The sequence below is a fragment of the Scylla paramamosain genome, chromosome 15 (genome assembly GCF_035594125.1).
Source record: "Scylla paramamosain isolate STU-SP2022 chromosome 15, ASM3559412v1, whole genome shotgun sequence".
Taxonomy (NCBI): Eukaryota; Metazoa; Arthropoda; class Malacostraca; order Decapoda; family Portunidae; genus Scylla; species Scylla paramamosain.
The window spans coordinates 4,538,512-4,558,511 of record NC_087165.1 but is presented as its reverse complement, the minus strand read 5'-3'; the positions used below and the strand labels follow the sequence as shown (position 1 = coordinate 4,558,511).

General features: G+C 40.3%; 1 protein-coding gene across 3 annotated transcripts in view; it reads right to left on the bottom strand.

The window, feature by feature from the left end:
* The window catches only part of LOC135107292 (uncharacterized), a 35,393-nt gene that overhangs the window by 7,878 nt on the left and 7,515 nt on the right, over positions 1–20,000 (bottom strand). The window contains exons 1-3 of one of the 3 annotated variants that reach the window (XM_064016965.1): positions 2,980–3,080; positions 1,388–1,548; positions 1,145–1,290 (exon numbers count right to left, since the gene is read on the bottom strand). The exons of 1 other annotated variant lie outside the window; for it this stretch is intronic. In XM_064016965.1, the coding sequence (XP_063873035.1) occupies positions 1,145–1,233 (89 nt within the window). In that variant the 5' untranslated portion in view covers positions 1,234–1,290; positions 1,388–1,548; positions 2,980–3,080. Of the gene's footprint in view, positions 1–1,144; positions 1,291–1,387; positions 1,549–2,979; positions 3,134–20,000 lie in introns of those variants that run through there. One more of the 3 variants, XM_064016967.1, reaches the window with a different exon arrangement.

Here is a 20,000-nt window from a genome sequence, read left to right as displayed (position 1 = left end):
AATAATAATAAAAACTATTCCATGAGCGGTAAGCGTGATGAACTGTTAGTGTATACTCCATGACCTGCTTTACGTAATTGAAGATGGAGGAGAGGAAGGCGGGGCAAGAAAGAGCAGACTCAGTCCTCTACTTTCACTCTCACCCTCATTGAGCGCCGTTGTTTGATACGCTCGTCCCAGATTCTCTCGTAGACGTCAGTGGGAAGTCGGAGGATTATAATGTCTAGGAATATCCATTATACATTTTTCACTTTGTCGTTTTTTCATGACGTGGCAGTACGCATCTTCATTAGCGCATACTGTGGTGTCCTACGCAATGGTGTAACAACGTCCGCTGAATTTAATTTTTACAAATGGAAAGGGAACTAATGAACTGCTTTATTGTCAGGATTTTGCCAGATCAAGAAGTGAGCACCCTTGAGTTTAAGAAAGGAACAAAGAATAGTCTCTCTCTCTCTCTCTCCCTCTCTCTCTCTCTCTCTCTCTCTCTCTCTCTCTCTCTCTCTCTCTCTCTCTCTCTCTCTCTCTCTCTCTCTCTCTCTCTCTCCCAAGAGATTCGACAACTGTTCTCTTTTGATTTTTATACAGCGGACGAAGTATCACGGAAGGAAATTGTATTTGACGCTACTTGTTAATAAGGATCTGCTTAGAATTGGCGAGAAATGGCAACTGAGGCAGGAGGTTTCATTTTTATCTCACGAAAAGCTCGAAGGAAGAATGAAGAGAAAAAAAATTGTTTGGTCACACACTAGCGAAGGTGAAGGAAAATGAGAAGGAAAAATAGAGCTAATTCAATATATAACAATCTTCAGCAGTTGTATAATAATAATAATAATAACAGTAGTAGTAGTAGTAGTAGTAGTAGTAGTGTCGACCATGTAGTGTTGGGTACTTGTGTGTGTGTGTGTGTGTGTGTGTGTGTGTGTGTGTGTGTGTGTGAGAGAGAGAGAGAGAGAGAGAGAGAGAGAGAGAGAGAGAGAGAGAGAGAGAGAGAGAGAGAGAGAGAGAGAGAGAGAGAGAGAGAGAGAGCCTATTCTTCCTTCTACCATCGCCACCACCACCCAGAACCTCGCTCCAGGACAACCTCCCCCATCCCCTGCATCCCTAGTTCCTCCCTTACGCAACAAGTGACCGACGCACGCACCCTACATTCCGCCAGCACTGCCGTCTCCAAGCCAACGCCTCTCGCTCCTCACCAGCAACCGCCGCGCTGCGCCCAAGCCCCGCACCCATCCTGACCACTGCACACTCACACCGTCATAAAACCGCATATCTTCTTAAGAGCACGACCTGAAAAGGTTTACAGGATTGAATACACTATTATATTTAGCTCTCTTATTCCACATTTAAGATCCCTGTTACTTCCACGGGCACTTCCCTCCTTTACCTTCAATCCACCATCCCACGCGTCTTGTGTGTTGTCTTGCCCTGCCCTGCCTGCCTACGCGTCTCCCACCTTCCAGCTCGAACGTAAAGGTCAGGCGACGTCTGTGTTGTATTCATACGTGACTCTTGTCAGTCAGCTCTCTCGATATGTGGTAATTTCATCTTACAAAAAATTAAAATAGATAAATAAAATCGAATGAACGTACAGAATCTCTCTCTCTCTCTCTCTCTCTCTCTCTCTCTCTCTCTCTCCTCTCTCTCTCTCTCTCTCTCTCTCTCTCTCTCTCTCTCTCTCTCTCTCTCATTACATGATACACTCTTCCAATATATATATATATATATATATATATATATATATATATATATATATATATATATATATATATATATATATATATATATATATATATATACACACACACACACACACACACACACACACACACACACACACTCGAAAGAAATACTTTAAAGTACGAAAACGTTAATATATATATATATATATATATATATATATATATATATATATATATATATATATATATATATATATATATATATATATATATATATATATATATATATATATATATATATATTAGTATGTATCCTCTCATGAAGAAGCTGCAAGAGTTATGAAAACAAGATGTGAAACACGATTTGTATTGAGAAACCGAATGCTAAAAAAAAGAAGGATAAGATGATGGCAGCCGTAGCCACGGGAAATGAAAGCCTTCATATGAGAATGATCTGGAATGAAAACTTCAGACATGAAAATGATCAAAGGGCGATCATGAAACGTCAGATTAGAACACAATACATATCCTACTCCTAACCGCTCTGCGCTGCACTATTGTGCGAGTTAGAGGGGAGAGAGGATGGAAGGTGGGGGAAGGAGGAATAGAACGGGTGTGGCATTCATGGTACGGCTCGTCTCAAACAAGCACCACGCACACGGGAGTGAGCATTACGCATGTTGACGTAAAATGTTTATTGAATATAAATATATAAAATGAAGGAAACCTTGTCTTTTTTCGTTATTATTTATTTATTTATTTTTATTTTTTTTCATATTTAGCAACCACGGCAGCCATGTTTTTAAGGCACGAAACTTTGAAGCTGCGATGAAGTGAATTCAAATGTTTGACGGTACGTGTAGTACACTAAGGCCTTCGTACACTCTCCACTTATTCGTTACTTTCAGGTACACAGTAAACGTACACTGTTATATCCAAAGGTATTGATTTTTTGTTCCAAAACGGACTGTTTCACCTGTTGATCGTGACAGGTTCATGATATATTAAATTCGGACTCTCTTGCAAGCTGCAGCAGGTACTTCGAGAACGAAGAGTCTAGTTTTTGTTATTGTTCGTGCAAGTTTTCTTTTCAAGTCAGCTTCATACGACAAACTTTACCGTGAGCACATCGTACATGGACGTGAAGAGTGTGCAGTCATTAATATATGACAAATTGGAGAGGATACGTCTCTTTTCAGTCTCGCTAGACTAGACTAGAAAATGATGAATATTAATGCATATGCTTTGTGGATGACTTAAAAAACAAACCAAAGATGTTGGTACAAGCTATACTCACGCGAATGAAATCTGCTTTGCTTGAAGTATGCAAGACCGAGAAATTCCAACCTCCTCTTTTCACGGCGTATTGAAACTCACTGCCAGGCGCTAGCTCTCTACGAGAAATGGTACGCAACTTGGAGCGCAGACAACACTCGCGCTGGCAACACAGTTCATAGCAAGTTATCGTACTTCAAAACGCAGGCCTTCATCAACTTAAGAATTTTCCTTCTACATACTTACTGAAGAGGACACTTCTTAAAACTTGTATGAACATCAATTTGGAAAAAAAAAAAGGACGCTCCCTAATGATGTTTATGTGCAGTTAAAATAATGCCAGCAAACATCATTGGTTCCGTGGTGGAGTGTGTTCGAAACCATCTTACATAAAAAGAGACTCCCAGGACTCGTTCCGTGGAGGCGTGGGAGGGGAAGACTAGCCCCTGTTCACTGAAAGGGAAAGCCTATCTTGGGCGCCGCGGAAGAAAATGTACACACACACACACACACACACACACACACACACACACACACACACACACACACACACACACACACACACACTTGAAATCGACACGCATAGATGACACTTTTTCCATGGACGTCGTAAGAATTCATGTTCAGACGGTGAGCTACACTGAAGGGTAATGCTGATGTAGAGGGAGGGAGCAGTGTTTTGGCGATAAGGATACGGATGTGGAGTGTGGATATGGATGTGGAGTGTGGTCCGGGCGTTGAATACAAAATTCAGATAATTGGTGGGTTTATTGTTTGATGTAATTTTGTTTTCAGTAGATAGCCGTTGTACATTTCGAGAAAGAAATAGGATTGTTTTCTTTTAAAATTACCTGCAAAGGGACGCTGTTCACGAGAGTATTGTGTTTCGTGCCTACGAGTGTTGGTGGTTTTTATGGAACGCGAACACTCTCGGTTATCTCAGCATAATACGAATTATTACACTTGACTGAACATAGTCGATGAAAATGAACAACATGACACCACTCATTCTCACTGACTCAAGTAATGTTTCACAGTTCTGTGCTACACGAAGTTAGAAGTATGAAAAAGAAAAAAAAAAATCTGAAAAAAATAAGCCCTGATAGAAATGAGTGTTTTGAAATCAAGCTATGTGCTAAATTTATTATTCTGTTATTTCAGCATGTTTTCTATAGCAGTTAGCAGAACATTTTCTTCACCCACTCTTTCGCCCCAAACAAGTTGGGAGTCGGAGAGGCAACTGGTGTTCTGGAGACCTTGAGCCCCCTAAATATAGTGTATGGTGATGAGGGAGATCCTTTGCCTACGAACCCACTGACTTGTTTGTAACTCGAGGACGTTTCAGATAGTTTGAGGCAGTGACTATAATAGTATTAATAATAATAATAATAACAGTAATAATAATAATAATAATAGTAATAGTATTATTACTACTACTACTACTACTACTACTACTACTACTACTACTACTGTTACTGCGAGTACTACTATAACTACTACTACTACTACTACTAACATTAATAATAAAATAATAATAATAATAATTGTAGTGACCCTACACGACACTATATATATGTATTACGAATGAAGAAAGAAGAAAAGGTAGATTGATAGAGATAAAAGATAGAAGATAGAGGTGATAGTGTTTGGCATGGAGGCGTACATCCCTTACTCTTTCTCTCGACCTAAACCTTCCAAATCTTGGTTTAACACAGCCTGTTCTCGTGCTAATACAAGATAGAGAGGTGGCCCACAAAAGGTACTTGAGCCTTCCATCGCCTGAATCTCATGCGCTTTGTATTTCTACTCGGAATCGTGCTAAGTCTTCTCTAACTAGCCAAAAACTCCTTCATTAATAGAAAGTGTCAAAATCTTTCAAAATCTAACCCCCCTTGTGATTTCTGGCACCTAGCCAAAAATATCTCCAATAACTTTGCTTCTTCATCTTTCCTTCCTTTATTTCAACCTGATGGCACCCCCTGCTGTCTCATCTATCTCTTAAAGCTGAACTCTTCGCTCAAACTTTTGCTAAAAACTCCACCTTGGATGATTCAGGACTTGTTCCTCCCTCTCCTCCACCCTCCGACTATTTCATGCTACCCATTAAGATACCTCGCAGTGATGTTTTCCGTGTCCTCGCTGGCATAAACCCTCGGAAGGATTATAGACCTGATTGGGTCCCTCTTATTGTTCTCCGAAACTGTTCCTCCGTGCTCTAGTCAAACTCTTCCAACTCAATCCATTAACATCTTTCCTTCCTTCCTACTAGAAGTTTCCCTACATTCATCCTGTTCCTTAAAAGGGTAACTGCTATAATCACTCAAACTACCGTCATATTGCTTTAATTTCCTGTCTCTAAAGTTTTTGAATCTATGCTCAACAGGAAGATTCGTAAACATCTATCACTTCACAACTTTCTATCTCATCACTATTATGGATTCCGTCAAAGCCGCTCTACTGGTGATCTGGCTTTCCTTTTGGTGAAACTTTCGCTGTTGCCTTAGACATATCAAAACTTTTGATAGAGTGGCACAAAGTTTTTGTTTCCAAACTACCCTCCTACAGCTTCTATCCTTCTCTCTGTAACTTCATCTAAAGTTTCCTCTCTGACTGTTCTATTGCTGCTGTGGTATATTGTCACTGTTCTCCTACGCCTATTTACGATGGTGCTCCTCAGGGTTCTATCCTGTCACCCACTCTCCTATTATTCATCAATGATCTTCTAAACCAAACTTCTTGTCCTATCCACTCCTACGTCTTATGGTAGACTTCCAACCCTTCAGTAAGTAAACAGCTCACACAGGGAAGCTACAGAACTGACTTCTGATCTCTCTAAAACTCCTGATTGGGGCAGAGCAAACTTATTAATGTTCAGTGCCTCAAAAACTCAATTACTCCATTTATCGACTAGACACAGCCCTCCAGATAATTATCCCCTTTTCTTCATTGACACTCAACTGTCCCCCTCTTCTACACCGAACATCCTCGGTACTTATTATCGCCAGCAGGCGGCAAAGGTTATTTCAGACCCACAGGATGACACGAATCGTTTATTGAATCCGATTGAATCCGGTTGGATCCGGTCAAAACCTGAAAACATACATACATTAATGATCATAGACAATATTCTATATGAATAATTTATGTATTACATAAATTTATAGGATAACGTATTCTTACACAAACAGTTGTTAAACTTACGTATTTTGGGTCTTGGGGTGATAGTTAAGTAACAAGTACACCTTTTCTGACAGGTGTTCTAGGTAGGTCTATCTACTTCTGTCTGTGCAGCAACACACGTCCTCCTTGCACGAGTGTCCTCAGTAATGTGTCCCTATCGTCCTCAGTTACTGCCTGGGTTCCTACCCTGTCCATCGTTATCCATTATCGACGGCGATAAGGTCGGCCTCATCTTAGCCTCATGTCATAACAAGCATCCTTCATCTCTTTACATCAACACTACCTCAACACCGACCGTACAAGGAATTCGCTGACTTAGGCCTCGTCTTGGTCCTCGCCCTGACCTCCAGGTCCTTTCCTTCCTCATTGACAAACTCGCTTGCACAACAACTTCTTTCACCCGTTTGGCGGTAACAGTACTTATAATCTAAACTGGAAACTTCACATCTCATCTATATCTCAAATAGTTTCTATGAAGTTGGGGGGTTCTGAGTCGTCTCCACCAGTCTCCACCAGTATGCTTCACATGTATGGGGGGGGGATTCCACTCATACCGCTACTTTAGACAGGGTGAAATCAAAAGCCTTTCGTCTTATCAACTCCTGTAACTGACTGCCTTCAGCCTCTCTCATCGCCGCAATGTTGCGTCTCTTGCTATCTTATACCACTATTTTCACGCTAACTACATGCCTCCTCTTCTGCCGTGGCCTCATTGCACAAGACTTTCTTCTTTCTCTCATCCCTGTTCTGTCCATCTCTCTAATGCAGAAGATAACCAGTATTTTCAATTATTCATCCCTTTTTCTGATAAACTCTGAAACTCCCTGGCTCCTTTTGTATTTCCTCCTTCCTATGACTTGAACTCTTTCAAAGAGGGAAGTTTCAAGACACTTATCCTCCATTATTTTATTCAGTCTGGAATGTCTATAGGAACTGGCATTAAGTGGGCCTTTTTTTTTACACAAAATTTGTGTTGCCCTTGGCCAGTGGCCCTCTTACATAAAAAAAATAAAATAAATAAAAAGAATAAATATATAAATAAAATATAAAAAATAAAACTCCATGGGTGAAAGCAGCCTGGAACAAAAGGTGATACCAATATTAATGTAAAGGACAAGGCGGAGAAAGTGATCAATATGGAAAGTCGGTCAAGAAGCGATTGAGGCACCAATAGTAAAAATAAATAAATAAATAAATAAATAGATAAATAAATAAATAAATAAAATATAAAAAGTAATAAAAATAAAAGTTAACTTATGGAAACATGCGAACGCCTACTTAACGCTCCACCTCCAAATTGCCTTATACCTTGACTGATGTTCTATATGAAGTACCACACCTTTTGGCGGATGATATGCGTGAATGAGAAACGTGAATGGTAGATACGTTAAATGTTATGAAAATAAAAATAATTTTATGAGGGAAATAGGTAGTTCCAAAACAGTCGTATATGAACAGTGACAGAGAGAATTAGGTAGTAGGAGACACAGAGGCAGAGGTTCCAGAGGGTCTGGCCAAAGAGGGACCGAGATGGAAGGAGTAACTTAAAGTAAGTGGAACTTGAAAGTGTAATGCAGCCTAGAAATTAAGTATCTTATTAGTAGAATATTTACATGTTGTTTTATGCTTGGTATGATAAGTTTGTATGGAGCTTAATTTCGGAATATTTATGGTAACTGATGTGATGCTGATATTGTGTGTTTTTCTAACTGAACATTAATTGTCCTGACTGAATATTACCTGAGCTGATGAATTTGATATTATCTGTGTTCTTCCACAATGACTGCGTTAACTACTGAACATGATGAAGAGATATAGATTGACACCAAATAAACGGTTCCCGAAGTTAGGCTGCAAGTACAAGCCAACGGTGCCGCTCACCAGAGTGGCCACCTTTTGAGGTCGTCCTGTGTTGGATGATTGGATGTTTGGGCTGGGATGCGTTGTTGGGGGAGGTCTTAGCTCCGTCGTGGAGAAACTTTTGAATCATGAGGGGCCACTTTTTAAAACGATTGTCCTCTATGGGGACGAGGTTCCCCGTTCACGGTGGTCAGCACTCGTATCCCTCGTAATCCAGATAGGCGGTCTCCCTTGGCCCCTGGAGCCATTTTATCAGAGCAGGTGGTTTTTTTTTATCAGATTTGGTTGCCACCACTAAGATGGATAAGTTAACTTTTGTAACTTTCCGCCTATGGATGTATGTCCATGTGCAGGGGCGCCGCTCAGAGACTGCAGTGGCCTGCCTCCAGATGGGTCACACATGCCTCACTCATGGTTACCTCATGTCCCGGGAAACGCAACCATTCTGTGATGACTGCTTAGTTCCCCTTACAGTGCAACACTTTCTAGTGCGTGTCCAAGTCTGGTGGAGCTGCGGGAACGATGTCTTTTCCGCTATTGCAATGAGGATGGGACCTTCCAGATGTCGCCGATACTTGGAGAGAGGGCTTCTCCCCGGGACATGAGGTTTTTATGTTTGTGGAGAAGGCTGGTCTTTTGAGTAAATTATAGATTATCTTTTAACTGTTCTTCCATTTATTTTACAAATGATAAAATATTAGCCAGAACCTTATTTTTCCACTGGGAGAACATGGATACAAGTGAGAAGACACATAACGAACAACGTCAGGTCTTGGGGCCTAGGTCAGCGGGATCAGTGTCTTGGGCACGTAACGAAGAACGACAGATATCTGGGTCACTGGGGTCAGTGCCTTGGGTATGGAACGAATAACGCCAGACACAGTGGTCTGGGTCAATGGGGTCAGTACTTCCTTCACTTTAAATGAAATTAAGCAACTAAAACATTACTATACCAACCCTCTCATTTTTATCACTTAAATTTTTATGGTTCTTTCAATTTCTTTTTATGTTTATTTTTATAGTGGTCTTTTAACATTTTTACCATAGCTATTATTTTGTTTTTAAAGGTTTGTAGCGGCGCCATATAACCGCGACGTTGCGGCGCCATAAATTCAATCACTCAGTCAATCAATCCTCTAGACCTTACACACACAAAAGTGAAGGTAATCTCATATAACCCTGTGATCTTTGATTTAAAATAGAAAACCATGAAGAAAGAAAGAAAAAGACGTTTAAAGAGATAGCTTTTTATTGGACTTTAATGATTTATCTATTAGGTACATTTAAAACACTGATCAATATAATATGATAGAAAGGCTTTCATTCCTCATGTTACCGACGAGAGGGTGAAAGTTGTTTTTGAGTAAGCGTTTGCTAAATAACATGATCTGTGTTATGAGAGCTAGTGAACTAGTATATGAAGCATGGGTAACACTAAGGAAACTAAGTTAATTAGAGAAGAGATTAAGGAAACTGAATTAATTATAGTAGTTAATTGTAGTAGTGAAGATGTAAGAGAGGAACTAGGTGTGGAGAGCTTAGCTGCAGAGAGGTAGTGAGGGTCGTTTTTATGTGGTAAAGTTGATGACATGGCGCGTAGGGTAGATGAGACACAGAGGGATCTCCATAGAGGAATGAGTCACCCGGGAACTGTTGCTGACCTAATGGTAAGACGGGCAGGCATGAGGCGCCGAGGGCCAGCAGGAACGAAGCCCGGAGGGACAGATTCCTTTGTACCGCCACCGAGTTAGTGTGACTACTCCAGGAAAGATAGGACCTCTACAATACAGACGCAGGTGTTGCTTGGTGACAGACCTCCTTAAGATCCCAAACACGTGAGTTCCACATCTGTATTACGAGGGGTTGATTGCTCTAATTAGCATAATCCATGATTAGTGATGCATTATGTTGATACAGTATGTAATGGTTAGTAGTGCTACGCATGTCTTGTGTTTTATTATGTATGTTTTCAGGTTTGACCGAATGCAATAAACGATTCGCGTCACCGTGTGGGTCTAAAATCCTTTAGCTGCCTCCGGGCAGCTACACCTCAGGACGATTACCGCTGTAACAAAAGGAACATTACTTGTATGCAAGAAAGTAATACCATGTGCAAAAAAGTAATAGGTTTTGTATCCAGTCTTGAGAGATGAGCTAGATTTTTTGTATACCATGGTTATGCTTTCATGGTCAGTAACGGTTCATGGTACAGTAAAGGTCTCTGTAGTGGAGACCTTGATGGCAACAAAATGGTCATTCTGTTGAGTTGCAGGTGAATTCGTGTTCACCAAGTCACAGGTAAAGATTGCATGACGAAACACTCTCTTGTGGATTTTGATCACATTGCCGATGTTGACGAAAGTCTCTCTCTCTCTCTCTCTCTCTCTCTCTCTCTCTCTCTCTCTCTCTCTCTCTCTCTCTCTCTCTCTCTCTCTCTCTCTCTCTCTCTCTCTCTCTCTCTTCACTTGGTGGAGTGTTTTAGGGGAGAGAGAGAGAGAGAGAGAGAGAGAGAGAGAGAGAGAGAGAGAGAGAGAGAGAGAGAGAGAGAGATGAATGGAAACATAAAAAAAAAAAAAGCGACACAAATGTTCACGATGATCTCAAACAAGAAAGGTGCACCTTTGTTTCTGTGGGCTAGACAGTGTATACGTCTGCTCTCATATTAGCAGATTCTTCTGTCCCACTTCAGGTCTAGTTGTGCCTCGCCGTAGTTAGGTAGGCTAGTATGTCACCCTGCCGGATCATGTGACACACATGCGGCTCACCAAGCAGCTAACCATCCTCGCTCTAAGGACTATATTCTCAAGGCCTGTCCACACCAGAAAACATTGTTTGGAAACTGTTTCCAAAAAGTTTGCAAACTGTCTGGAAACTTGTTTCCACACATTGTTTCCTGTCCAGATCTCAGTTGTCGTCAGGATACCTGTGAGTGTGGAGGCTGCTGCAGCAGCCTCTGTATTTTACTTAACACTTTTGATAATACAATCAAGGAAAGGCAAGAAAAAGAAAAAGAGATGGGTGAGGAAATCTTTAGAAAATTCTCTGTCTTGGTGATTTGCTTCTGGCAGATCTGAGAGTAGATGGAGCAGGTTTCATTAGTTTTCTTCGGATGCGCCATTCTGAACTGTACTTTGATGGTTTTGATTTTCGCCGTCACGGCACCCGTTTTCATATATTCTTGTACTCTACTTGTAATATTACATCCCCACAATGCTGGGAATGAATGGGGTAATTCAATAAGTTATAAAGTTTTTCTGTTCACCATATGGTGTTATCACTGTAAGCTTCGTGCTGGTACTGATTCATCACCTACCCCGCTCACACACACACACACACACACACACACACACACACATTTCCCCATTCTGGATGGGAAACAAATACCGTTTGGAAACTTTTTCTATACTGTTTTGGAAACTGTTTCTAACTGTTTCGGAAACTTTCATACTGTTTTGGAAACTGTTTCCAAATTATTTTGTAAACAGAGAGGGAGGGAGAGAGAGAGAGAGAGAGAGAGAGAGAGAGAGAGAGAGAGAGAGAGAGAGAGAGAGAGAGAGAGAGAGAGAGAGAGAGAGAGAGAATTGAAGAAAGCACATGTTCTGGTTTACACTGATAGTACATACTCGTATGTGCATAAATGCGGCAGGATTTCACATCATAACGTCGATATCAGTGTGTACAACTGGGATGTAGAGACAGCAAGTTTACAACGCATGTTTCCTTCACGAGTTGGTTCCAGGTCATCTTATAAATTTATTCACTCTCTATCTGCCTACCTCTCTAATTGTAATTTTATATCATTCTGTCTATTTGTCCATCTGTCTTTATTAATTTATCTATTATCAGTCTATGTCTGGCTCCCCTTATAACTATGTGTGTACCTACTTGAAAACACGTTCAAAAACGTAAAAAATAAATGAATAGATTAAAATAAACAGATAAATAAATAAATAAATAAATAAATAATAGATACATGTTATTGTGGAAGCGAACACTACCCATACAGAACCCCCAAATGGCCTCGACAAATTACAATTTGAAGTTTATTAAAATAAAGCTTAAATTGTACCTTTTACTTTCATTTCTTTGAGAGGAAAGCTGCCGATAGACGAGTCAAATACATATTCTACCTCCTCTGAAAGTAGTTACTATTGATACATTTAAAGGTAAATTCAACCCCAAACATCATTTACGGCTGGGTGTGATTTGGTAAGTCGCGTCAAAGTAACGATCAACGTCCTTCCCCTCAGCTGGTTCGAACTGCACTTTGTTCCTGCTTGTCTGCCTTATAGGTTAGAAGGTTGAGTGCTGTAATGTTTTAAGTGATGCCTCGAGCAGTTACTGGTGGGAAGATGTAAGGGTGCAACATTACAGGTAGTATGACATAAAATGCTAGTCATGCTCTGTGGGTTTATCCATACTGAAATATATTGAGTAACCTTGAGCCGCATGGCGAGAGATGAGGCCATCGGGAATAGTGTTCATTGTCACCGCCACTACCGCCACCATCGCCACCTCCATGCAACGCTCTCATGGAACTGATTATAAAAGGAAATTATTTGTATGAAGATTGAAATACTAGTTAAGATAAAGCGCCGATATCGTCTCGTTGTTAAGTGTGTTTGAGAGAGAGAGAGAGAGAGAGAGAGAGAGAGAGAGAGAGAGAGAGAGAGAGGGAGTTTATTATGCGCAAAAAATAATTATCGTACATCAGACACTGGCTTGGTACGCCAGTCGCCACGCCCTGCCTATATGAGCCAACCTCTCCACACCACTACCGCCTCCACTGTTTCACAGACACTAGCCGCCCATCAGTCACCAAGCTCAAATAATCATCAATGTGTTTGTTATAAATGAAAAGGTGTCACTTACTTTCACTAATCTTTCGTAAACGTATTTGTATTGCATTCAGCTTTTAGGTGTCTGAATGTGCATTCATACTTACATAACGAACACCTGTGTTGAGTTGTAATGTATTAACGTGTATGAATTAGTCTGGCAATTTGAATTTGAGTGTAAAGACATCACTTTCACTGTTACAGCGACATAATGAGGTCTCACATTTTTAAGCCTGATCTCAGCGAAGTTGAGTTGAGTCCGGCACTTCAAGCCAATCATTGGCACACCTACTTTGTGGGTCAGAGATGAGTGTAGGTGTGCCAGATGTGCGTATGTTATGCAAATTTACGCGTGTGTGTGATTCACTTACGGTCGTCTTTGTATCCCCTCCCCCTCCTCTCCCCTATAAATTCTTGTATCCCCAAACTGTATGCACTTTCTTAAATAAACTGAACTGAACTGGTCACCCAGCCAGACGTTACCCTACGGAAAGGGCTCAGAGCTCATAGTGACCGATCTTTGGGTAGGACTGAGACCACTTACACACCACACACCGGGACAACGAGGTATACAGCGAGGTCACTACATCGGTTTACTTCCAGTACCTACTTGCTGCTAGGTGGACATTAAGAGTAAGTTACAGCTATAAATGTGTTTTTTCCTTAATGGTAGAACTAAAAATGTTATTTTGAGGTATTTCCCCAGGGTATAATTCGATGTAATTTTTTTCTGGTTTTGGTTGGGTGTATCTTAACAACATGCAAGTGAAACCATTCCTTTTGTATTTTTTTTTTTTTTTCAGTTTCGATGATTATTTGGCATAATTTGACTGGATTATACGTATTTCTTCAATATCACACTGTAATAGTTTTGTTAGAGGAGAGGAATCTCGACATTAGAAACGTGGACAATCAACGTTATTGCATCAGCACAGAGAAACGAATCGGGAAAAACAAGGCAAAAAAAGAAACTTGTGGGAAATTTGTGGGAAGGAATAGAACGAAAAGAAGACCAGGGAGATGACGAGAGGTGGACATTTTTTTTTCCCCTCTCTCCATCGTATCCAGTCTCTGAGTCAAGTGACTCTCTCTCTCTCTCTCTCTCTCTCTCTCTCTCTCTCTCTCTCTCTCTCTCTCTCTCTCTCTCTCTCTCTCTCTCTCTCTCTACACACACACACACACACACGCACACACGGTCTAGGAAGTGGTTGATGCCAGATGTGAGTCCAAAGTTAAAATTTTATCTGACGAATTTCCTTTTTCCTTCTCATCTTAATAATAATAATAATAATAATAATAATAATAATAATAAAAATAATAGTAATAATAATAGCTCTTCCTCCTCCTCTTACCCTTATCCCCGCCCCTCCCTCATCCCTTCATATAAAGAAAAAAACTTGTTCATCAACTGCGTGGGAACATCTACTGAACTCTCAAAGTACGCATGTTATAAATAAAGTTGGCGAGCGTGGGCGTCTGGGAGGGGTTGTGTTGCTAATGATGATGCTGTTGGGGAGTTGGCTTGGGTGGGGACACGGTAAGTGGGGCAGCAGCACGAGGAAGAGAAGGAGAAGGTGACTTTCAGAATGTAGAGCAGGGAATGAATAAGAGGAGGAGGCGGTGGGTGTGGGTTAATTTGGATAAGGGAAGAGGAAGCGATGGCTGGACGATCTACAGTAGGGAAAGGGTACAGCTTGGGGACTTTGGTGAGGGTGGAGCGAGAGTGGATTGGAGCACACCAACATTGGAGTAAAAAATATAACTCGCAGTTGAAAGGTGCGATTGACAGGGAGGAGTGAAGATGACAGTATCAAGTGACAAGAATATATGGTGTGTGTGTGTATGTGTGTGTGTGTGTGTAGCGCTATGAGGTTAGGCTAGGGCCGTGTTTGAAGAAAGGTTATATCGTATCATGTTACTTGAGACGTAACCCCGAGCTCCAGGACCAATTATGAGAGCGGTGTGGTTGTAGATACTCTGATTTCCAGACGCACGAGGTCAGTGCTCGCCACTAGGTGAATAGGTGGGTAGGAAAACCAAGAACACACAACGCTATCTACAAAGTTTACTCCACAAATTCTCATACAAACAAGGAATTTCCACGTAAAGTTGAGTGAATAATGATCACCGTCCCGTTTCACCGTGTTTCCAAGGGCGCTGCTGCGTTGAGCTAAAATAAATCCTACAAAAAAGTAGAATCTACTTCGCCCTACGAGTGAAAATAAATTATGATGCTGAGCGAGCGACTGGAAGTTTGATTGTGTAGATACTGAGGCACATCAATATAGAGACTGAACGGAGAGAAATTGTTAATTTAAGGCACAATGATATATGATATATAATTTAAGGCACAATTATATAATAATAAGTAAAATTTTTACTCAACAATAAGAAGAGAAGCTTTGATATCATAATCAAGTAGGAAGAAAAATGATAGCCAGAGTTGCAGTTTCTACTCTGAGACAGGTGTTATATTCCTTCGTACGATACCGACAGGCTTTTTTTTTTTTTTTTTCGCGGCACGCACCTTTGAAAAAATACTGAAGAAAGGGACAAACTAATGTGGACCTTATGATGAATATTTTTATGCAGAATATTAACATGCCCTCGTCTCACTTTAATTCCTTCAGCATCTCCCGAATGAAATATTGCTGTTCCCCGCTCCCCCCCCCAAAAAAAAAAAACAATCATATGTGCATTAAACATTCATATATATTAAAAGAAAAAAAAATCTCAGCTCACAGCAGAGAGAATTCCGGCAGGTTACCTAGGCTGGACGGACACAATTTTGGCTCGTCTCGTTTCTTGTAATGAGCCAGCAGCCAAGACTCAAAAACTACGTAGCGTGGTGTCAGGTTTCACTCTTCCCTTAACCACTGAGCTAAGCATTTGTCTTACAGTGGGATCATTATAAGCTGATGTTGGTGATGACAAGGAAGAAGAACCTTGCAAAACATCACTAACTATCATGGGAGATAGTAAAGCAAATATACAGCTTTCTGGAGGTCACAAGGTAGTACACATTGTTAAACTAGCCGGCGATCGCTGGTAATTATTGAGTTGTCGCCCTTGGGAGTTACAATACTTGAATTAACAATTTTCTCGTTGTGAAAACACCGTCTTATCGAAACCTGTGTCTGCAACATTCGTTTGTCTGAAGGCAAGTGTGATTGTTGCATACACACTCTAAAGCTGACATTAAAAGAAATGAAGCCACATTTTCATCTAGCGCATTTTTTGCTATTACTTTTCTTCTCATGATGTTTTCATCTTACCGTAACGAAAAGGAGGGAAAAAAAGTTAATTTCCATCCCGTCTTAATGCGCAGAAGACGGTAGAAATCCTGCATTAGGAATGTTTTTGAATGTCAAACATTCATTCAGTAGCTTATAGTACTATCTTAAGGTATTGGCGTCAGTGAATTATCTTTTGTCGTCGATGAAACTCTGCGCCCTTTGAGCACACCGGAAACTGAACATTCCTACTTCCTCTTGGTTGTGTTTGGTTTGGTGTCCTTAGACACGTGACTCATCGAGGTCCAGATGATACATGTGCAATCTTGGAGTGTCTTCCTGCTCACACGATGTCTTCTGTACAGCTTGCGACAAGGTTCTTGAGGGAATTTATAAGTTCTTCCTTTGCTCTGACATTTCTTTGTAAGTTATTATGGCAAGTATAATCTTTTATTTTTCTTAAAGTAATAATGATAATTAATAATAATGATAATAATAATAATAATAATAATAACAATAGTAATAATAATAATAATAATAATAATTAATGATAATAATAATAAAATTAATAATAATAATAATAATAATAATAATAATAATAATAATAATAATAATAATAATAATAATAATAATAACAATAATGACAATTTTCTGTACTACAGCACTTATTGATAGAGCTGAAGTTCTACTAAGTTTTCAGGCGATTTCCTTTATTAATATATATTTTTTTTTAATTCACGTCATACTGAAGTCTGTCAATAAACAAAGTTAACAATGGGAACGCTTTAGAGAGAAGTAAAACATTTGGCACAAGGGAGGATGAACGGATGCGAGAAACCGCTGGCTGAGTGAATGGAGGCGACGAACTGTCGGGCCACATTGTAGCCCTGGAACTACAATATTAATTTCTGAGGAATGGTGTGACACCGCTAGGATGCCTCTCTTCCAACCAGGCAGCCAGCCAGCCCACGCACCACACATCTCCTTGCCACACACACACACACACACACACACACACACACACACACACACACACACACACACACACCACACACACACACACACACATACTTACAGTTTCCTTGACACGAAAGTAGCTAACTCTTGAGGTCTTGTTTCATCGTGCTTTACCATGTCTGTGTCTGTTGCTCTTTATGTTTACGTATTATTAATGAGTGTTTGATGATTGCAGTCATAGAGGCATTCTACCACCACCACCACTAATATCATTCTTGAACTATTTTTTATTTTTTCTTATTTTCCTCCTCCTTTCCGTTACTGATCCGGGAACAAATACGAGTACAAGACTATTCCAAGAAAGGCAACTCCCGCCACCAGTCTGGCGCCTACACAAAGGAGAGTAAGAGGTGGGTGAGTGAGGAAGGAGATGGAGGAAGCCTGGTTGGGTGAGGAAGGGGAGGGGAGGAGGCTAGGAGGGATGGTGAAGGGGAGAAGAGGCTGGATGGGGTGAGGAAGGAAAGGGGAAGAGGATTGGGGGGGATAGAGGAAGAAGAAGAGGGGAGGAGGGAGGGAAGGAAAGGCGAAGAAGGGAGGAGAAAAGGAACGCTGACCTTGAAGAGGGACGCTACGGGTTGAGCAGGTATGTACATGGCGTATTTCTTAAGGCTAAACTGTTTGTAGTTGGTAATCTTTGCGTTGCTTCTTGTGCCTGCTACTTGCATACTCTCTCGACTCTCGGAATGCAGGCTTCACGTATCCACTTTTCCGAGTATTTGTTAGGCCGCGAATCAATTTGATTCAATTTATGAAGAATCAATACGATTAATGATTCATCTTGATTCGCTACTCTAATTTCAATGTAACTTTATGCACTGAGCAAATCGAGTCAATTTAAATAATGCCAATTCATGGCGATTCAGAGTCAATGATTCGCCCGGGCACATTTTTTCATCAGTCACGGCGATTCTGCTAAAGAGTGACCATCATGTTTTCGGACGACCTGATCAATTTAGTACCAGAAAGATGTCATACATATGAATGATCCTTGTGATCCTGTGCACCGAGGATGGGATGCAGTCAACTCGACAAGCATTTTAAATTGTTCTGTGTTCATTTTAAAGAAATAAAAAAAAAATAAAAAAAATTCTGAATTCTTTACCAAATCTGGAAATAAATATCCAAAAACTCTCAAATTCAGGTCTCCTGGTTTTAGAATTCATGCACCCGCAGTCTTGTTTGACGCATACGACTACACCGATTCACCCACGGCAACACTGTATTTCAGCGAGAGCATCTACGTCCATATCCCTCAAAGACAGCCTACACACTACTGCCTGTTGATTCTGATAATTTGACTCAACCAATGGAGACGTCGCTGATTCAAAATGAGTCAAATGATTCCTTAAGAACTGAATCGAATCGATTCGCTTGGAGTAAACGCGGCCTTAGTTAAGTTTATGAATTTGGCACATATAAGTGTCATAATATATATATATATATATATATATATATATATATATATATATATATATATATATATATATATATATATATATATATATATATATATATATAAGTATATATATATATATATATATATATATATATATATATATATATATATATATATATATATATATATATATATATATATATATATATATATATATATATATATATATATATGAAATATTGCAATGTTTCACTTTCACAGAAGGCATCATCAGGCTAAAAGAAATGATAAAATTAAGTACAAAGACAAAAAATAAAATATCACATGACATTACGGACAAGATTAAAAAAAAAAAAACAGTAACCAAAAGGGGGCAAGCAGGCAAGCATTAACACGACCAAGAGCAACAAAAATCTTGAAAAAAAAAAAACAATGAGATGCCGGTCCTTGAACAGGGTCCGAAGCGGTAGTCAAAAATTGAAGGATAAGTGTCTTGAAACCTCCCTCTTGAAGGAGTTCAAGTCATAGGAAGGTGGAGATACAAAAGTAGGCAGGAAGTTCCAGAGTTTACCAGAGAAAGGGATGAATGATTGAGAATACTGGTTAACTCTTGCATTAGAGAGGTGAACAGAATAGGGGTGAGAGAAAGAAGAGTCTTGTGCAGCGAAGAAGCGGGAGAAGGTGTTAACGCCTAGCGGGTGAAGGAAGTTGTTGTTGTGCAAGCGAGTTTGTTGATAAGAAAGGAAAGAACTTGGAGGTCAGGGCGAGGACCAAGACAAGGCCTAAGTCAGCGAATTCCTTGTACGGTCGGTGCTGAGGTAGTGTTGATGTAAGGAGATGAAGGATGCTTGTTATGACGAGGTTACGATGAGGCCGGCCTTATCGCCGTCGATAATGGATAACGATGGACAGGGTAGGAACCCAGGCAGTAACTGAGGACGATAGGGACACATTACTGAGGACACACGTGCAGGGAGGACGTGTGTTGCTGCACAGACAGAAGTAGATAGACCTACCTAGAACACCTGTCAGAAAAGGTGTGCTTGTTACTTAACTATCACCCCAAGACCCAAAATACATAAGTTTAACAACTGTTTGTGTAAGAATACATTACCCTATAATTAACGTGCTGAATCATACCTGTAATACACAACTTATTCATATAGAATATTGTCTATGATCATTAATGTATGTCTTCAGGTTTTGACCGAATTCAATAAACGATTCGTGTCATCGTGTGGGTCTGAAATTAACCTTCTCCGCCTTCCGGCGGTAACAGTAGGGGAGGCATGCAGTCAGCAAGATCAGAAGAGCAGTTCGCATGAAAATAGCGGTAGAAGATAACTAGAGATGCAACATTGCGGCGATGAGAGAAGAGGCTGAAGACAGTCTGTTGGGGAGAAAGGAGTTGATGAGACGAAAAGCTTTTAATTCTACCCTGTCTAAAAGAGCTGTATTAGTGGAACCCACCCAGACATGTAAAGCATACTCCATACTTGGACGGATAAGGTCCTTGTAC